At 40.9% G+C, this 19,135-nt stretch overlaps 1 protein-coding gene across 6 annotated transcripts in view; it reads right to left on the bottom strand.

The window, feature by feature from the left end:
* The window catches only part of MAST4 (microtubule associated serine/threonine kinase family member 4), a 1,958,993-nt gene that overhangs the window by 473,295 nt on the left and 1,466,563 nt on the right, over nucleotides 1–19,135 (bottom strand). For all 6 annotated transcript variants that reach the window (XM_078675181.1, XM_078675182.1, XM_078675184.1 and 3 more), the window contains one exon: nucleotides 26–114. In XM_078675181.1, the coding sequence (XP_078531307.1) occupies nucleotides 26–114 (89 nt within the window). The remainder of the gene's footprint in view (nucleotides 1–25; nucleotides 115–19,135) is intronic.

The following is a 19,135-nucleotide window of genomic DNA, read 5'->3' as shown; positions in this document are numbered from 1 at the left end:
TAAATAACAATGGTAGATGACGTACCTGTGTGAGCCGAGAGTGGTGAATGAGGTCGTGGAAGCGCTGGCGACTGGTTGTTTCCGATTAAACTTTTACGGTTACTTGTTCGGCAACTGTAGAAAGAGAAAATAATAAATAAGTATTTAAAACGATAATCTGCTACTTAAATGCATGTACTGCGGTAAATGTTTCTGTTTGTTATATGAGATTTAAAAAAATCACTAACTTTGACCTCTGAAACAGAAAACAAACAATTTGCAGATTTCAACAAACATATGCATAAGTGAAAAGTTTGCACTTTCTATTAGAGTTAATTAACTTGTTTACATTGTGTTTTTATAAACATTAGCAGTGCCCTTCCCATGCTTGCAAGTACAAGGGCTTCCTTTGGGTTGTGCTGCAAAAGTTGGGGGGCAAGCTTGAGAACACGCACAAAAAAGTTTGGAAAAATGGCTCGTTTTTATCAGCAAGCTCCCTCCCTGACCCTTTCCCTTGTACCATCCTCCCTGACAAAATGCAGAAGAGAGGAAATAGAAAGTGAGGAGTTCTGTATTCCGCTCAGGGTAAACAATATGCTTACAGCTACAGTGAGTAACAAGGACCTCAGGGTATATCGCTTTCCAGTGTCAACACCACTAGCGATGCATTTGATTCAATGCTACAGAAGGGCCCTGGGAAAGCCGCCAACGTAGGCAGACTGCACATAAACAAACAGTGAACGATTCAGGATAACACAAATAAAAGTTTATAGGGTGGCTGCCAGTTCTGGTTTTATCTAAATACTGTTCATCATCTTCAGCTCTCATGGTTTACATTGCTTCCAGTTGCTCTTTTAGTCATTGCCACTTACAGTTTCAGAAAATCATCTTTTGTGAGATTGGATGATTTGGAAGAACCAGACCCATAAGTTATATCTTCTTCATCAAGTTCAGCTAAGCAGACCGTTAGTTGGAGAGAGTACCACATTTAAGAACTCGGAAGACCCTGAAATGGTAGCTTCATACATATACATGATATTGTTTTCCTAAAATCTACAGTGACTGCTCTTATCTTTGTAAATCTTGCTAATGTAGATGGCACAATTGCCTGAAATATCAAGATGGCATTCATCATGAAATGGTCAAGGTCAGTTTTCCATGTACGTTGCTCAGATCTCCCTCTTTAACTTAGAAGAAATAAACGTTGTTAACAGGGGCTGGTGTACAGCTATGCTTTTTTGTTTATAATAGGAAGTCACTCTAATTCCATTTAACCGTATTCTAGACAAATCGGGATGCTGGACCATTGTAGGAATCTTATAACCTGAGTGATTTTTTTTCATTTTTCATCTTCCACCAATAAAGTAGATATTTTCTTAGGAGCTCTACCTGATTCACATTTAGATTTCCTTGTATGCCAGCTCTGCTGCATTAGTCTCAAGACTCTTCACAAATGTATTTTTTAATTTATTTTTAGGAATCCCGCTTGATGGTCAAGGTTGTTGGTCATCAGACTCGGGTACAGTTGGAGCCTTGTCTGTAAGATGTAAGACATGAGGGCGATCTTGGGTCATCTTAAAAGGAGGTTGTAGTGCGAAGAAGAGCTCCTTGATGGAGGCAGAATATTGACTTTAGCTTTCAGCTGTAACATTTTTTGTGTGATCTCAGCTTGCAAGACTATTTTCATTGCCCTATTTGCAGACACTTTGAACGTAAGGGCAGTGTCTTGCCTCTGAAAACGGGCAATCCAGAAAGCATTGTAATTTCTTCAAGGGGTGTGGTCGACATTCAATGACTTTGAAAGGGAGACTAACGGTCCTTCAAAAGCCTTTTGCTGAGTCAGAAGTAGATATTACTTTCCTATTTTTAGGTCTGGCATTAGCCAAGACTTTTTCCATAAAAATTAGTTTTAAAAATATGTATATATGTATACATACATACTGGATATTTACGCCAGTTCTCTTAATCGATTGTCCTCTTTCAGTGCAACATTTGATTTCTGCCCACCACAGCCTACAACACGAGGAAACTGATCAGTCCACTGGGTCTCATCTGTGTGAGTGACAACAGTTTGTCCCAGCACACTGTCACCATCTTTTTCCAACTTTACCTGCACTTATATCACTGTGAGGAAGGTGACTTAAGGTATTTAGGCCCACATGCATCAATAATGCCATTTGCGATTCCTTATTAGCGAAAAATAAGGATTCGCTAATAAGGAATTCCAAAAGGCTATGCACGAAGAAATTGCAAAAAAAATAGCGATTTCTTAAAATTCCTTAATTGCGATTCTCTAATTGGAGGACAAAGCGAGAGGTATGAAAACACCAAACAATTCCAAGCAATCACAGCTTTCAGCATTATATACGTTTTGATGACCTTCGTAGCAGACGACTAATGGAGTGACAGGGTGCTGGTTATATGGCTGCCACACGAGAGAGACTTAGACTTGGGACTATAGTACTCTCTTTCCCTTCATGCTGCTCACTACTTGGTACTCCAGCCCTGACTCCTGAAGAGCTTTGGTGGGTCATCTTGACTTAAAGTATGTCTTGCCCTGCATACTGCAGTTTGCAATAGAAAGCTTTTGAAAGCTGGGCAAATTGCTCACCTTTGTAACCAGTATCCACATAAAGCAGGTAAAAGCTAAGAATTGCTCTCACTTTCTCATTGTATTAATCTGTCAGGGATTTTTACATTAAGACAAGGTTTATTCATCTGTAAGGACTGCAGAGTGCAGGTTTTCTGTGAGAAGTGTGTTTTTAATAAAATTGCTATCGCTGGAAGCTGCTGTTCCTTGACTGGGGGTTCTGGGTGCCACTTTCTGTACATAAATGATCATTGGTATCTTCTTAAAAGTACCAACGTGTTGGCTTTCATTCTTTGTGCAACTTTCATTCAACAGCAGGAGGTTTTGCATTTTCCATGTGGTGCTATGATGTAACCGCGTGCATGTACCTCAGTAAAAAATATTGTCACATCAGAATTGACTAATGACAGTACATTGTATATATGAGGAACAGCTCACAATCATCACTAAAACTCACAGCTTCAACATCATATCCTACGCAGACGACACCTAGTTCCTCCTGTCGCTCTAAGACTCCTCCTCCACCACCAGGACCAACTTCCACAACTTCATGACGAGCATCACCGCCTGGATGAAGACCAACTGCCTGAAGCTCAACACGGACATGGTGGAAGTGCTGATCTTTGGGAACACCACCTCCCCGTGGAACAACACCTGGTGGCCCTCGAACTTGGACCCACACCTACAGACCAGGCCCGCAACTTTGGTATTATCCTGGACAGCAATCTCACTGAGAAACGCCCATTCAACGCAGTCTTCTCCGCTTACTTACACATGCTCTGAAAGATCTTCAGATGGCTCCCCGTCAACGCCAGGAAAGCCATCACTCAAGCTCTAGTCACCATCCAGCTAGACTACAGCAATGCGCTCCTACACAGGACTCACCAACCAAGTCCTGAAGAGCCTCTAAACGATACAGAACTCAGCCGCCAGACTCATCCTTGACCTACCCAAACAGACCCACATCGCCCACCACCTCAGGAGCCTTCACTGGCTCCCCATCCCGAAAAGATGGCAATTCAAGATGTTGACACATGCCTACAAGGCCCTTTATGACCAAGGACAAGCATATATCAGCCACCACCTGAACTTCCAAAAACGCACCAGATACTTGCGGTCTGCCTCCCTCGCAATCACTCACACTCCCCGCATCCACCAAAGCAACAGTGAAGGAAGCTCCTTCTCCTACCTCGCCGCCAAGTCCTGGAACGACCTTCCCCGTACACCTCCAAACATCATCCTTTCTCTATAAGTTCAGAAACTCTTTGACTGTTCCTAGCAAGAATCCAGAGCCTGGAAACCCTCACGGGTGAAAAGCTGCGCTCCACAAATCCAAGTTGATTGATTGGAACACAACATATATTGTATAGCTTAGTTTCTCCCCTTGAAACTGTACACTTGTTGCACACTTCAATAGCTAGACTTTCTTGCTGGATAAGCACCCTTAGTTTAACGTCACATAAAGTTCAACTGAGTTCAAAACTCATTTACGACAAATATCTCTACTGCAAACAGAAGAAAGTTGACTGCGGGAAAGTCACCATTTTGTGATTCTTTTTTTTTTTTTTAACGTCTTTTATGAGTAAAATCATGACAGTGTAAGAATCCGGTGCTCCTCATCAGTTCAAGAACTGGCTGGCACTTCTGCAATGGGTGTGTCATGTAGCAGGCTGGATCAGGAGTCAGACAATAGTGTGAATTTGCACTTAATCAAGCATTCCCTATCAGTTTCTTTTCAGCACCAAGTGAGAGAAAATAAAATTTGGTGCTGCACTTATGCACTATATAATAATGACCTGAAACTTTCAAAGTATGATCTTTATATATGTACTAATGTAAAGTACCTAAATGAAAATATTTTTTGTGATTTTCAGATAAAGTTACATGTTGATACTTTCAAAATCCAGTAGCACGTTCTAGTTATACATTATCACTTACAATGGGACTAACTTACCACAAGCACATCTATAAACAGCTCAAATCAAATCTAAATGTCATAATTTATAATGAAAATGCATATTTGAATGTTTATATTCTTATTTTATTAGCCTAAATTCAAATAGGCCTGTCTGCTTAGGCATGCATATTTTTCCTTTTCCTCTTGCTCGACTGTCTCCATGAGAATCTCAGTATTGCAAATGTATGGCAACTGTATCCTATTTCAAGAGTTCCCATGTGCTTACAAGGGCTGTTGTATACAATTATTGTTACACCAGGAACATCTGCTAGTGAAACTGCTCTTTCAAAGTTGTTCATGTGCCTTGTTAAAGGATCTTTGTTTAAAGGTGCACCTCTTCAAGATGATCTGATCACTTACGTAACCTGAAATGCCTATATTCTCGTAAAATGTGTGTTCTTTAGGTCTCATGACAAGCATCCTATACGAACTGACCAATGGACTGAGTGGTCTGATCTGATGTGGTAAACCAGGAGGTGCCACCTTGAAACTGAGAAATTAAACTATCCAGTGGATTGATGATTGGACCACCACATTCCTTTTCCCACCTTTCTCATGAGGATTCCTTCCTATTGGACTGAGAGACTGCTTTCAAATTTGCGGACTTTCCTGGCTGGTGCATAAGCTGTGGGTGTTCTTTGCAGACTTCTTTCCTCTTAGTAGAGAATATTTGAGCTGATATGATTCATGACCTTTTCTGAACTCTCCTCCTCCAACTTTGGTAATTGATGGTCCAAGAACGATAAATCTGATTAATCTGTGTTCTTAATTTAAATGCCTGAGACTGATGTACACACTTCCTAAATTTAATGATAAATTCTAACCATTTAAAGAGCCTGTTCCTGTCTTTCTATGACTGGTCTCCAGTAATTGATTGTGCATTTCCATAGCTTTAAGGAGGGTTGGGAATTCTAATAGAGAGGTTTTTAGCCAACAGGTTCCCTGTTTTGTATAACTTTAACTGAATTACTGGTGTGTATTATCCTAGTTTGTCTACATTTCTTCAGGAGATTTTGTGTAGCAGTAATAATTCTGTACTTGTATGACGTATTGAGAGTCATAAACATTAATTTAATTACTAGTTTGTAAGCCAGTTATTCAATTATTGGTCTTCATTAGATAAACTGGATTGGATCCCCTATATCCAACCCCTCTCGGCATGGTTCAAGATCCATCGAAAGGACCAAAATAAATGATTCTGTGGTGTAGTGACAGGAAAATTTAAGATCAAAGCAAAAGGGCCCAGTGGCACTACACCATGGCATTTGTGCTTCAGCAGAAGGGAAAGGTGTGCCACAACCATCAGCAGCATGCCTGCTGACCTGGTCCTTACTGATGTAGAAGAAGCACTTCAAGTACCTGTCATTCATAGACGTAATAAATAGACATGTTCTCTGAGATGTAGTGCACTCCCAAAACATTATCTACCTCCAGGAGTTCCATATACCTGTTCCATACACATTGGTAAAAATATTTACACTGCGTTCGACATATTATTTACTTTCAGATTGATGCGATTATAGTGCATTTTGATTGCTTCTTATATTTTCTGATGAACTGGGGTGGATAATATTTCATGATGTTTAAGGCATGTGAACTGCTGGCAGGATATATATATTCCAACCATGCAGAGTTATAACTTCCCACGTGTTTCTAGAATTTGAATTTGGATTGTGGATATTCTTAATCTAGTAGCACCTTGCAGTTTGGACTTAATGCGATATACTAGACGAATATGATCTTTCCTATCTAATTAAGATGCGGGAACTTAATTATCTCTTAATGATGCTGAACATCATAGATGACATTCACGGTTCTCTTGACGCTGACAAGTGCTGCCTTCTCATACTCCTTGATCTATCCGCAGCTTTCGACACGGTAGACCATACGCTCCTCATCAAAACTCTGCAAGCAAGAGCTGGCCTCGGCGAAGTTGTTCTTGATTGGTTTTCTTCCTTTCTCCACAACCGTTCGCAAATAATAAAACTGAAGAACTTCACCTCCGAAACGCAGCAAGTCAACAAGGGTGTCCCCCAAGGCTCAGTACTTTCACCTCAGCTCTTCAACATCTATATGGAACCGCTCGCCAAACTACTCAGGAATGCCAATATCCTCTTCCACCTCTACGCTGATGACACGCAGATCTACCTGGAAACCTCTTCGCTTAATGACATCCACAGACTAAATGCTGTCTTAAAAGATGTTCAAGACTGGCTGACAAAAACCCATCTGAAACTCAATCCCGACAAGACCGAAACTCTTCTCATCTCAAACAAAGAAGACAATCCTCAAATCACTGAATGGCTGAAGTCGATCGATGCTCTTAAAGGTTCTCTCACGCCAACTGATTCCGTCAAATCTCTGGGTTTTACCCTTGACCCCAAATTAACCTTGACAAACCACATTAAGAACTCAGCAAAAAGTGCTTTCTTCAACCTCAGACTGCTGAACAAAATAAAACCTTTCATTCCAAACAAAGATCTTAAACTAGCCACCCAATCTCTAGTTCTATCTAGACTGGACTATGGGAACTCAATCCTTACAGGTATACCCAAATCACACTTGGCTCCATTAAAAACAACACTACATGCGGCAGCAAGAATGATCACAGAATGCAAAAAATTTGACCACATCTCCCCAGCACTCAAAGAACTTGAATGGCTCCTGGTGGAAATGCGTAGCTCCTTCAGAACGGCCTGCCTAACACACAAGGCCCTCCACACCGGTAAACCAGAATACTTGGCTAACAAGCTCACAAAAGCAGGCCAAAGCAGATATTTGAGAAGCTACAACTCCCTGTTGCTCATCCCACCAAAAACCAGAAAGAAGAAAAGTGCGGACTGCTCCTTCACTGGAAATGCCCCCAAAATATGGAACTCTATCCCCCCTCATATCAGAACTCTACCTTCCTATCCGGACTTCAAGAACCAACTCAAATCCTTGTTCCTCACCCTTTCCCTGGGTCCTAAATAACTAGGATCTCCCTCTGAACTATGTGTTATCTCTGTATCCTTCTACCAAAAGTCCTACTGTTACGAACTTCTCCTCCCCCGATATTGTCTTTGAGGACTGCCTTTATTTGTTACGTATCTTTTTGCTCACCATGCCTTTCCTTTTACTGTAAAGCGCTCTGCTACCTTCGGGTCTTGTTAGCGCTATAGAAAACTTCTAAATAAAAATAAATAAATAAATCTCTGTATAATTGATTAAGTGGCTTTACATTGACATAACTTTTACAACTAGCATCAGTTTTGTATTTTTTCTTTACCTATCTTTTGTAGAATAGTTGTGACTGAATAGATATTTTTTTAACTTCTGATGCAATTCTAACAGAAATGAAATACTTGATCACTTTTACTTGTTCACCTGTTTGTACAAAGGTGTGCATGCTTCAATGATGAGCCTTGTTGTGTCATGTATGTATTTCCTTTTAACTGTTTTTTTAAAAAAAAAGCTAAGAATTTGATATAAGCAGTGTGCTTCACTAATAGATAATGAATTTCTGGTTAATGCTCATTAGGTTTCAATGTGAGTACACTTGTCAATGTTGGTGTATCCCCAAATGAAATGTATTGATTGTGATATTTTTTGCATATGTATTGATGTGGGTGACTGATTCTGCTTTCATGTTCTGGTTTTATAGTGACTGTCTGGAAATGTGTATTGGGCCTCGAGGAAGCAATAGATATCGCGAAACCACGGTTAGCCATTTCAGAGTGACTGAGTAAATTGGAGGATTGTTCTAAAAGATTTTTTTGCTGCTCGCATCTTTGGAACAACGGATACATATCAGAGAGAACCGTGCTGCTGGTCAAAAGCAGCGGATCTGCCTCAATTGTGGGATTGTTTCTGAAATTAGTTAATCTAAAACAGAGGTAGATCACATTTTATAATGGCAAATTTTCTACAACTGTAAAAGTTATGATTGTAACCCCATGTCTACAGTAAATACATTCTTTATAAAAGAGAATTAAAAACTCATTTGTCGACTATTCTTCACTAATGGTTTCGAACTGCATTAAAAGATGCTTAAAAGTCACAATTTAAACATGTAAAATGCTAACTCATTTCGTGAGCCCATCTAGGCCATTCTCACAAAAGTGTGCTATTGTTTTCTGTTGCAAAACACGCTGTAACCTTTTCATCCAATCTGCAGGGATGACCAGTGTTCTATTTTAGGAGCTGTAAATGAGCCATCACCAGAGCAGAGTGGCTGAAGTTTACTCCACTACTCCAGTCACACGAGCAGCTGCACCAGGACAATCTCAAGTGACAACTGCAAACTGCTCATCCATCCTCTCAGCAGCCTTGTCTCCTGGCTACTCACGTGCAATCCATCATTTTAATGCACATAGCATTTCCCACAGACAGCATGCCAACATGTCAAGAACCACCGCCACCCTTGTCACAAGGGCGTAATGCAAGCTGCTGCAGCCTCAGCAGCACAGGATCCCCCATTCAACCATCCAATGACTCTCTGTGAAGTATGGACGACTAAGGAGCCCCCCTTCGCATTCTGCAGGGGGCCTATTACTTTGCATGAAGCCACTGCTGATTGCTAAGTTTTGATCGCCAACAATCTGGCTAAATCGCTTCTGATCTCACTGTACTGTGTGGAGGAAACTCCAAAAATGTGGAGCTCTGGTGGGTACAAACTTTATTATTTAAATTCCGTGATATCAACATCAACAGTTATTAGTATAGATGGGTATCTACTTCAGGGTGCATATTTGTGTGAAGTTGTCCCTGTTGATATGTTGCCACTAAATGCACGGACACACAAATGAAAGAGCAATGTCTGGGTATATGGGAAGGCCCTCTCTGGGCAGTGGTATTCGTGGATCTATGGGCGGATATGTGAAGCCTAAGAACCCCCCCCCCTCAAACCAACCCCCCCCACCCCCCACCCCCAACACCCCCACCCCCAAGGAGGATCCTATGACTCCAGAAAGGATTCAGGATAAACCCCCAATCCGTAAATTCTGCTTTATTTATTTATTTATTATTACAATTTATAAAGCGCAAACGTATGCCCGTAGGGCAGCAAAGATTTCAATGGGAGTTAAAATGGGCAATGCTGCTTTTTCTTTACAATTTATTACTCCACCCAAACATACTCTCCTTCCCCGTTCCAACCACATCAGTACAAAACATGACATGCCTAACATATAAACCGGATAAACTTTTGTATTTTTACATCTGTGCAGAATCATCAAAAGCGGCACTGTAATTAGCAAAATAAAAAAACACTTTTCAGCAGCAGCTCTGAGCTATCTATAAACAAATATTGGCCATATACGAAACGGAAGACAGATAACATGTAACCACAAAATATGGTCTAATATTACCACAAGGAGATCTGGTGGCATCATAAACTTCAAAGACAAAGGCCAAAAGTTTTGTAAATATCATACAGACCCTCGATATGGTTATAAAAACAATTTGGCACATATTACCCTTTATGTATATTTTCCCCCAGCGTATAATAGCGCCAACTTCACCCGAAGGTATCGGGTATCAGAGAGCTTTACACGAGCACCAGTTGCCTTACATTAGCAGGGCCGGACTGAGAACCAAAACCGGCCCTGGCAAAGTGCTCAGACAGCCCCCTGGGGGTGCGACTGAGCACTTTGTCGGGGCCGGTTTTCGGTCGATTTTGTTACAGGGCCGATTTTGCAGCTATGCTACAAAAACGTCCCTGTAACAAAAACGGCCCCCAGGGGCCAAAACCGGCCCCCAACCTGGAGGCGCACCGGGGGATTGCCCGGTGCCCGCAATGGTCAGTCCGGGCCTGTACATTAGGACACATTCATTTTTGTTAGGCACGGGGAGATTACGTGATTTGCCCAGAATCACAGGATGTTGTGCGTCTTTGCCAAGACTCAAACCCGTTCCCCAGATTTGAGGTCCACCGCCCTTGCCGTTGTTAAGCCAACTCCTCTCCCCTTCTTATATTACATGTTAGTTGTAGTGTAGTTAACTTGAACAGGTTTCTTTTTAACAGAATAATAAGTCTTGAAAAGAGTTTGTAATGTACTACACTAATCTCTTAGGTTGTTTACAGTAAAATGAAGAGAACAAAATTACATTCTGTAGTCAAGAATGTATCATTTCAGAAATCACAACCTTTGCGCTGTTACAACGAGGCTAGCAACTGTCACAGATTGAAATTAGAATGCTCAAGTTTTTTTAGTTTTGAAAATGAACAATAGCCTGGGACAGTCAATTATGCAATTATCTGGCTACACATTTGCCGCATCATTATGAATTTACCATTTCAACAACAATGTAGTTTCCACTCAAACTGATCAAAATAATACTGCCAGAGAATGTACCACATACTTTGCATTTTCATGCTGCATAAATGAGATAATCATGCCACATAATTTGGTCCTTTATTGGCTCATAATTCATCACTGAGATAACAAAATATATATTTCACAGGAGTATGTTTCCCAAACATGGATTTTTACAGAGCAGATTTTTTTGTGTGCAAGAAATGTACCCCAAAAAGAGATTTTTATGTATGGTATGTAATATGCAGTTGCACAGTGTGTAATAAGTTATTTACAGGACCGGACTGGCCATAGCGGGCACCGGGCAATCCCCCGGTGCGCCGCACGAGTGGGGGCCGGTTTTGGGGCCCTAGGGGCCATTTTTGTTACAGGGCCGGTAGCTGCAAAATCGTCCCTGTACCAAAATCGTCCGAAAACCTGCCCTGGCAAAGACATCGGCGGCACCTTCAACCCCCACCCCCCTCCACCCCCTCACTCCCCCCCCAGTGGAGAGGGGGCCCGGCTGAGCACTTGGCCAGGGCCGGTTGTGGTTCCCAGTCCAGGCCTGGTTATTTATTATCATTGTTGAGTATGGGGAGGGCAATGCCCTTGCCTTCCTCAACAGTAAATAGCATATGCAAATCTGTGCACCTGCATGTAGGGTTTATGCCTTGGCATTTATTCGTGTGTATTTGTATTTAACGGGAAAACTTGATTCAAGGGTTTAAAAATGTGCAATAAGGTAAAATCACATTACAGCTGTCTCCTGATTATTAGGATAGTTGGTTCCCTGTTTAAAGTACTTCTTACATGCAGTTTGAGAGGAAAACATTTGTGTTTTTCTCACATATTTTTTTAATTTTTTTATTGTACAATGGTACAGCAAAAACCATTTATCTATACACGCACACACAAATACAAGGGTAAAGTTTAAGCCTTCTTATTGACTATCTGCCAGTGGTTTCAAAGATCATATTTCACATGAAAGAGTTGTGACTGAATTATTTTTCGTAATTCATACTGCTGATTTAATTTTCAGGAGAGTTAGCTTCCCTAAACAAATAAAAAAAGTTAAAGACAACATTTCACTTTTCATTCAGTGCCGCTATATAAACTATTCTTTCACAACAATAGTGCTGCTTCAAGGCCATTAATCAGCACACTTGACAAATTCCTCCTTGCAGCCCCTTCCTTGATGCAAACTTCTACCAATGAATCCACCCCAATGCGTGAAAATAAACTCAAAACACTCAGCAAAAATGTACATTATCCCACATTCCAATTCGTTTTCTTTCTTTATATATTTAGTGTTAAACCTACTCTCATGGGCGTTCGCAGAAATGTTTTCAAGGGGAGGGGCATAATAATTTTTTTTTAATTGCGCTGCCAGTATCATACCGTCAGCATGATCTTACATTATTTTAAAGAGCAAGTGGAAAATCCATGGGAGGGGATAAGTGGAGGGAGGGGATAGGTGGTGGGAGTGGGGTGCACCCCTTTGACACCCCCCCCCCACACTCGTTAACGCCCATGCCTACTCTCTACCGTCACATTTTAGACTGCAGCTTTTTAGCTTGCTTACAATGCGCTCTTCATCAATAATTTGATTGATAATACACATTGCTGTATGAAACACATTTTAAATATTTGCACATTATCAAATGTTCATATATCTTTCTAAAGGGTACTAAAACCAGTTAATAAATCATGCTTTTAATACGATACATAATAAGTTGCCTGTAATATGGTCCCATATAGTGGCCATCTCAATGGCAATACATTTCTAAACCAGTATAGAAAATCGCAAAACTAGGGAAATGGGGAAAGGGAATATCTAAAAAACGAGATAGAATATTGAGCGTTGATTGGGTTTCATGCAGCAGAAGACTTTCTGCAGAAACACACCTCACTGATAAGAAGCAGGTAAATTACTGGCCGTGGAGGGGTATTGAAATAAGATATGGCAAGTGAAAAACTTTAATAAAGGATCATTTGCTGGACAAGTTTTTCACCAACAGTCAGCACCTGTTCAGATCATTTATAATGATTTCATTACAGAGCCCCTGGTAATTAATGCTGGCACTGTAGATGAAGATGGATCCTTGACTGTAGGTCTCTGGGGTGCCAAGCGCAGACAGGGTGTCGCGCGGCTGCTCGTTCTCCGACGTGAGCGGCATCTCCAGAACATAATCGAGTTCTGCAAAAATAGATGTTTATCAATCTCAAGTAATCGTAGCGTACTACCAATTAGTTTTGGAAGTTTAATACTTCAGAGACACTCCTCCTGCTGCTATCTGCATGTCAAAGCTGGCAGGCTACACTCACGGCAAAGGGGTTTGAATCAAGGCTCAATCCCCAGGCCTAAAGTGAGACCAGCCAAACTGGACACTGGAGTATCAATAATTTCAGGGTAACCTACTCCAAGCTCGCACTAGAAGTTACACACCGGAGGCTGTTGGTGTTCATCAGTAGCATCTGACATTTTACATTAGTCCTCATCTAGATAATTGCTACAGAACATTTTGCAATACATAGTAGATCTGTGTAGAGGCCCACTCCAGCAATTACTTGAAAGACTTCCTGCATTTGCATGCACAGTCGCTGGGTCTTAAGTCGCTTCTGTGTCTTGTCGCGTGGAGTGCTTGCTGCTCACCCTGGGAGTTTGCTCCTCACCGCACTGTAAGTCTGCCTTATTGTGCCTGTGAAGGCAGCGTCTTCAAGCTGAAGGCTGAACAGCGGCCTGCCTAGCTTCTTAAAGCACTATCTTATCTCTTCAACTTTGTTGATCCTGTGAACTAGATAATAAAGAAGCTACCTGCAGGAACATCAGAGACCTGCATTCTATAGGAACTTTACGGCAGTCTTCAAGCTGTCCCTGTTGGCACTTCAAAACAACACTGGTATGCACTACCAAGGTAAAGAACTCTCTAGGGCCTCTCTCTCCACAGGTGCTTTGGCACTGAGGTTTGCTTGCACAGCACTGTCCTATACAGCGAAGACCAGAGCTGCCATGTGACTCAATGTAAGGTGTTAGGCACTCGCTGCTTTTTACCCAACCCCACTTTGCCTTGTGTAGCTCAGCTGTGTCTATTTCTGTAAAGAGGCAGCTATGAGTTCAAGTGTGCTAGCGCTAGCGAAAGAGGTTACACTGGCCACTGGGCAATAAGGAAAAATATGTTAGTGTCTTTCCTGCAGCACAGTGTTACTAATGCTCCTTTGATGTATGTATTACATAACCTTACTTTTCATAGGTTCAACCTTCTCACTAGAGAACTAGTTAAGACTGAGTTCAATTGACACTAACTCACCCTCATACTTATTTTAAACATTTTCTAGCTCGAGGTCAGATTCCTTGGATATTATAGCTCATACTAAGATCAAATCAAAATCATACCTGTTCCTCCATAGTTCAATCCTCCATTGCTGCACATAAAACGTAGGCAATGAGCGCGCAACAAGGCGGTGTATTGAACATAAAACTTCAAATTCTCTCATAGACACAGTATATAACCAAGCACTACAGCAATCTAAGAAGTTTTACACCGCTAACGCATTGCCATAGAACTTAGTAAACAAATGTAAACTTTATGACTCACATGGGAGCTTTCACCAGCCTCTGCAATTGCTACAGATATCTCTTTGTAATTAGATTTCGAAGCGTTCCATATTTTTTGATAACACGTTCCTTTAAGCAGATCCTTTACCCCTATGTCCTTGTGCTTCCAGCATCTCTGCTTGTTCACCCAGTCACTGATGAGCAGTAATTAAGGATTATTTTTAGGCGATTTACAGATGGCGGCCAAGGTCAGCCATGTGACAGTCTTGTTTTGCTTGACTTATCCGACACTTCTCTCAGGGCGCTGGTCAGTATTTCCAATGCCCATGCACCAATGTTTCAGGGAATACGTGCTTTACAAATAGCAACACATTCTACGACAACCCTACATTTCATTATTATAAGAGACATAAATGAGAGTATATGCAAAGGAGATAATGAAAAAGACAAGATGGGAATTAAAACGAGTTATGTAATGAGAGCGAAGAAGGGGGTATGAGTGGTACCATAACGTGTAGGAATATGTGAATGAGAAATCTGCAAAAGGGAGCAAGAAAAGTGGAGTGAAAGAAATGGGGGATAAGGATTGGGGAAACAATAGAACGACAAAAGGTAAGAAAGGTGTCTATAAGTAACAACACAATGAAGAGAATAGAGGGGAAGATAAAGTAAATTGAATTAGGAGGCAAAAAATGAGGATATGCAAGGAAAAATTCAAATGCATGAAGGTAGGTAGAAAACTCAAAAGACAGAATAAAAGAAATAAAAACTCGGTAAAGAAAGATAAAATAAAGGGAGGCAAAATAAAGGAAGGCAAAAGAAAAGAATGAAATAGGGAGATGGGCAATCAGAAGAGCGAGAAAACAATTGAAAGGGAAAGGTGGGAGAATGAGAGAAGAAGCATGAGAAGGGGCAGAATTGTAAGCTGCAGGATTGTATTGGGCCCACAGCAATGTCATGAACGCCCACCTGTAAAGGCCAAACAAATTAAAAAAAGGTTGAAGAGTAATTCTGAAGATGAACTGTTTTCAGATAAGATTCAATTTTAGGTTTCATCATCATGTTTTCTCAATAGAGAAGGATTGGCCTCCAGGTGCTCTGTTGTAGAAGGTAAAACCAATATTGCTACTTCTAGGAATCGAGATGCACCATTGATCATTAAATGGAAAGTTTACCTTGCAGGTACATGGCATAAACAATGAATTGCTCGGAAGTGTGTTCCCACCTTCTAGCCATTTGTTCTCACTTGATTGGAGAGCAAATTCAAGCTGTCCCTGGCCATTCATCAGGCAACAGTAATTAGCCAACGTGTATCATTTCAGATGCCTTGCAGTTTCCAATATTTACTACCTATGCACAGAGCTTTACTGAAGCCCTTGACTGCCTGAAGGTGCATAGTCTTCTCAGGTAGATAAGAGAGATGGTCATGACCTGTCTAACCTATTTGTATTGCTTAAGATAACTGGAAGTGCCATAGGGTGGTGTCACTGATGACTTGCCCAAAGGAGCACGTTTATTAATAAAAAAGGTTGTTCTCATATCACAATGGCATCTGCAAACTGAGGCTATCCCATAATTGTTATCCTGCCCCAGCCTGCTGCATTTGCATTGACCCTACTGCACCGACCTGAGTCGAGAGGCCCGTCTCACATAGCGGTGACTTGTTGTAATCATAGCTCACATGTGTGTAGTTTAATGTGCTCTGTCACGTAGGAACAGCCTTATTATCCAGTTCTAGTAGTATAAGAGAATCCTAGCACCCTTATGTACCCCCAAAATCAAAGGATTTGTTATTCACATACATTATCCACATATGTGAAGAAAGACTGTCCTTACTGAAGCTGTTCCATCAATGGTTTATTTGATAATTTTACACAATGCGTTCAACATATTCCAGTTCGTTCATTGATTATTTAACATCTTGCTTCATTGACTGGTAAGTACCGTGTTTTCATTTGGGATTTTCCACTTCTAGGGTTAACCGGCGGAACCCTCAGTCCTATAGGTGAAGGCGTTTGGAAAGACCAGAGATGGTGGAGTCCCATTAGAACCATTGGGAAAGTTATCAGGGACACCACCCAAACAGGTTTATTTGCGGAACGATGGATGGATGATGCTAGGGATCACGCCAAAGTAGTCAGGCTCCAATATTGCAGTTGGCGTGTGCCTAGTGTAGCAATGAAAAGTACACCAGTAGATCCTTGTAGTTAGGTTCTTTATTAAAACCCCCAGCACAGGGGAATAAGTCATACAGCTATCAAGACACAGAGCTTCTCTAATAACAGCTCTCTAAGAATGCACATACACATATAAACAATTCTGGAACATACTCAATGTTTCACACAATACAGAGATCTTAAAGTGATATACTTACACAGATATATTACATTGGCGTGTGCCTCCCAAGAGTCACTAGTTGTGAGAAATTAATTAAGGCTTCAAGAGACGGACCGCAGAGACTACTTTCGGAACTACGACCATGACAGTAAGTTTGACTGTTAGATTTATCTTTGCCGTGTGCCTATCATATGCTATATAGAATGGTCCCCAACACTACACCACTCGTTTACCCACGGACTTTGAGCATATTAAAACTGTAATTTTAACAAAGATTTTGCAGACGAGTTTGGGGACATCATGTTGCTTATTCTTTTCTTGAGTACCTTACACTAATTGATGCACAATTTGTTTCTCATGTTCCGCACTGACCTTACCTCATCCATTTAGAATAGTTTACGAATATCCTCCGCCCCACATAACATAAGAAGTAGAACGGGATTTTCATATTTTGTTTTGCTCCCGCTCTTTCTACAGATTGCATGACTACAAACAAGATTATTTGGTAAGTGCTACCCTCAGAAATGTAATCTCTTCGCTCTCTAATGGCCTTCTGTAAAAATCATTAACTTAAAAGGACAGTGACTCAAAGTACATATTCATAACCTTTCACAACTCTGGCGCTCTTTGTGTTGTTCTCCTGTTGCAAAAATGATGGGATTTAACAGGACTGTAACGTATTTTCTAGAAGATGATGTGTCTCTCTCAACGCTACTTTAATATGATGAACTTTGTATCTACCTTTTCAACCCCTAAGATCTTTGTAGACCATATTCCAATGCCTTTATATAAACAGAAGCTATCTGTTGACCCCAACTGCAATTTTTATCAGGGCAAATTGTGTGTACTTTAATTGGATTGATTTTAATAAATTGTTAAACATGATGATTAGCCCATTGTTTAGGGCACGATTACCGCTATGAATCGCTGTGATTTTTTGGTATGACTCACATATTGACTTCTTTGTTTTTACTTCCATCCTTTTCCCTTTTTCTTCATGTCCCCTGACTTTAATCACTCACTACTGCTCTCCCCAAAAACAATAAAAAATGCTTTTGGCGCCTCTATTTACAATTTCTGTCCCTACTCACGCTGTCACTCCCCAATCACATGATTATGAGTCAATGGTTTTATTGATTATGCTTCTATCTCACTTAACACTATGCTTCTTTTATTAACACCAGCCTTGAAAAAGCCCTCGGCCTGCTGGCCATATGGGTGAAACACATGTCGACTGTTCACTTTCTAGCTGCACTTTTGGAATAATAATAAAAACAGCATATCATGCTTTAAAAAAAGTACACTGGACTTTGGGAATGATTACCCTAGTTAATACTACCTGACTATTAGGCACATGCCTCCCCATATGCCTAAATTTACACAATCCAAACAGCCCTTACAATGAATTCCAACTCTATTAAAAGAGGGTTCCTTCTGTCCGCCTTAGAAGTGGTAAATATCAGATGAGAACAGATGTATTGCGAAAAGTCACCAAATAAAGCACTAATTCAATATAAGAGTTGTTATTTACATCTTTGGATAATGTAACCATTGATAGTGGTGGTCAATGAGCCACTAGAAATGTTGTATTTGTACTGTGACATGAAGGATGGGTGAGATTTGCAGAGACATATTCAATAGTGAAAAGGCAATTTCCTCCTTGTTGCCCCTAGAGCAGGTATAATTATTTCTCTTACCTTTTTATTTGAGGCAGCGGAGACAATCCTGCATTTCATCACTGCTCAGTATCGGAGCAAACTAGATGGGTGGTGAAGACTTGTGTGTATAACATAGTGAATGTGCACTGTGGACTGTTAAAGATATTTAACAGCATAAGTGGCACTGCTTACATTCTATTTCAACCCATACCCTACTCTTGCAATAGGAAATGAAGACTCATCTCTTCAAGCAACACTATCACTGTGCAGGCAACTGCTCTCTGAATAATCACTGGTGTAGTCCGCACGAGTACTACTGTGCTCCCTTATGCCCTATATAAAACCTCTGATAAATAACCTCTATATCCTTCTCACAAATGCATTTTCCTTTTCCGCCCCGTCTCTGTAGAGCATGTTGAAGTCCTTACTCCTCACCTGCTTTTTTTTACACCGAGTTCTACACAGGCGTCTTTGTTTTGCAGCTAACCTAGTGCACTACTTACCCCCATAAACAGACACATTCATGGCTACAAAGTGCTTCAGTGAAACTAGGTCTAAACAGCAATGCTGCGTCTGATGGGGACACAGAGCATTAGCAGTAGTCACCACTTCTAGCCTGGTTGCTAGTTCACAAGATGGTACTGTCACCCTATGTATGGGTTGTGATTTGTCCTTTTTCTCCAAAGTAAATTTGAAGGAATGGTTGAGGAAACCTTTTTGTTGGTTCATAAGTGGCTTACAATGTCTACACTAGCACCCACTGCAATGTTTAGCTGAAGAGCC

This window comes from Lissotriton helveticus, chromosome 2_1 (assembly GCF_964261635.1).
Source record: "Lissotriton helveticus chromosome 2_1, aLisHel1.1, whole genome shotgun sequence".
Taxonomy (NCBI): Eukaryota; Metazoa; Chordata; class Amphibia; order Caudata; family Salamandridae; genus Lissotriton; species Lissotriton helveticus.
This window is presented reverse-complemented; position numbering and strand designations above follow the sequence as displayed.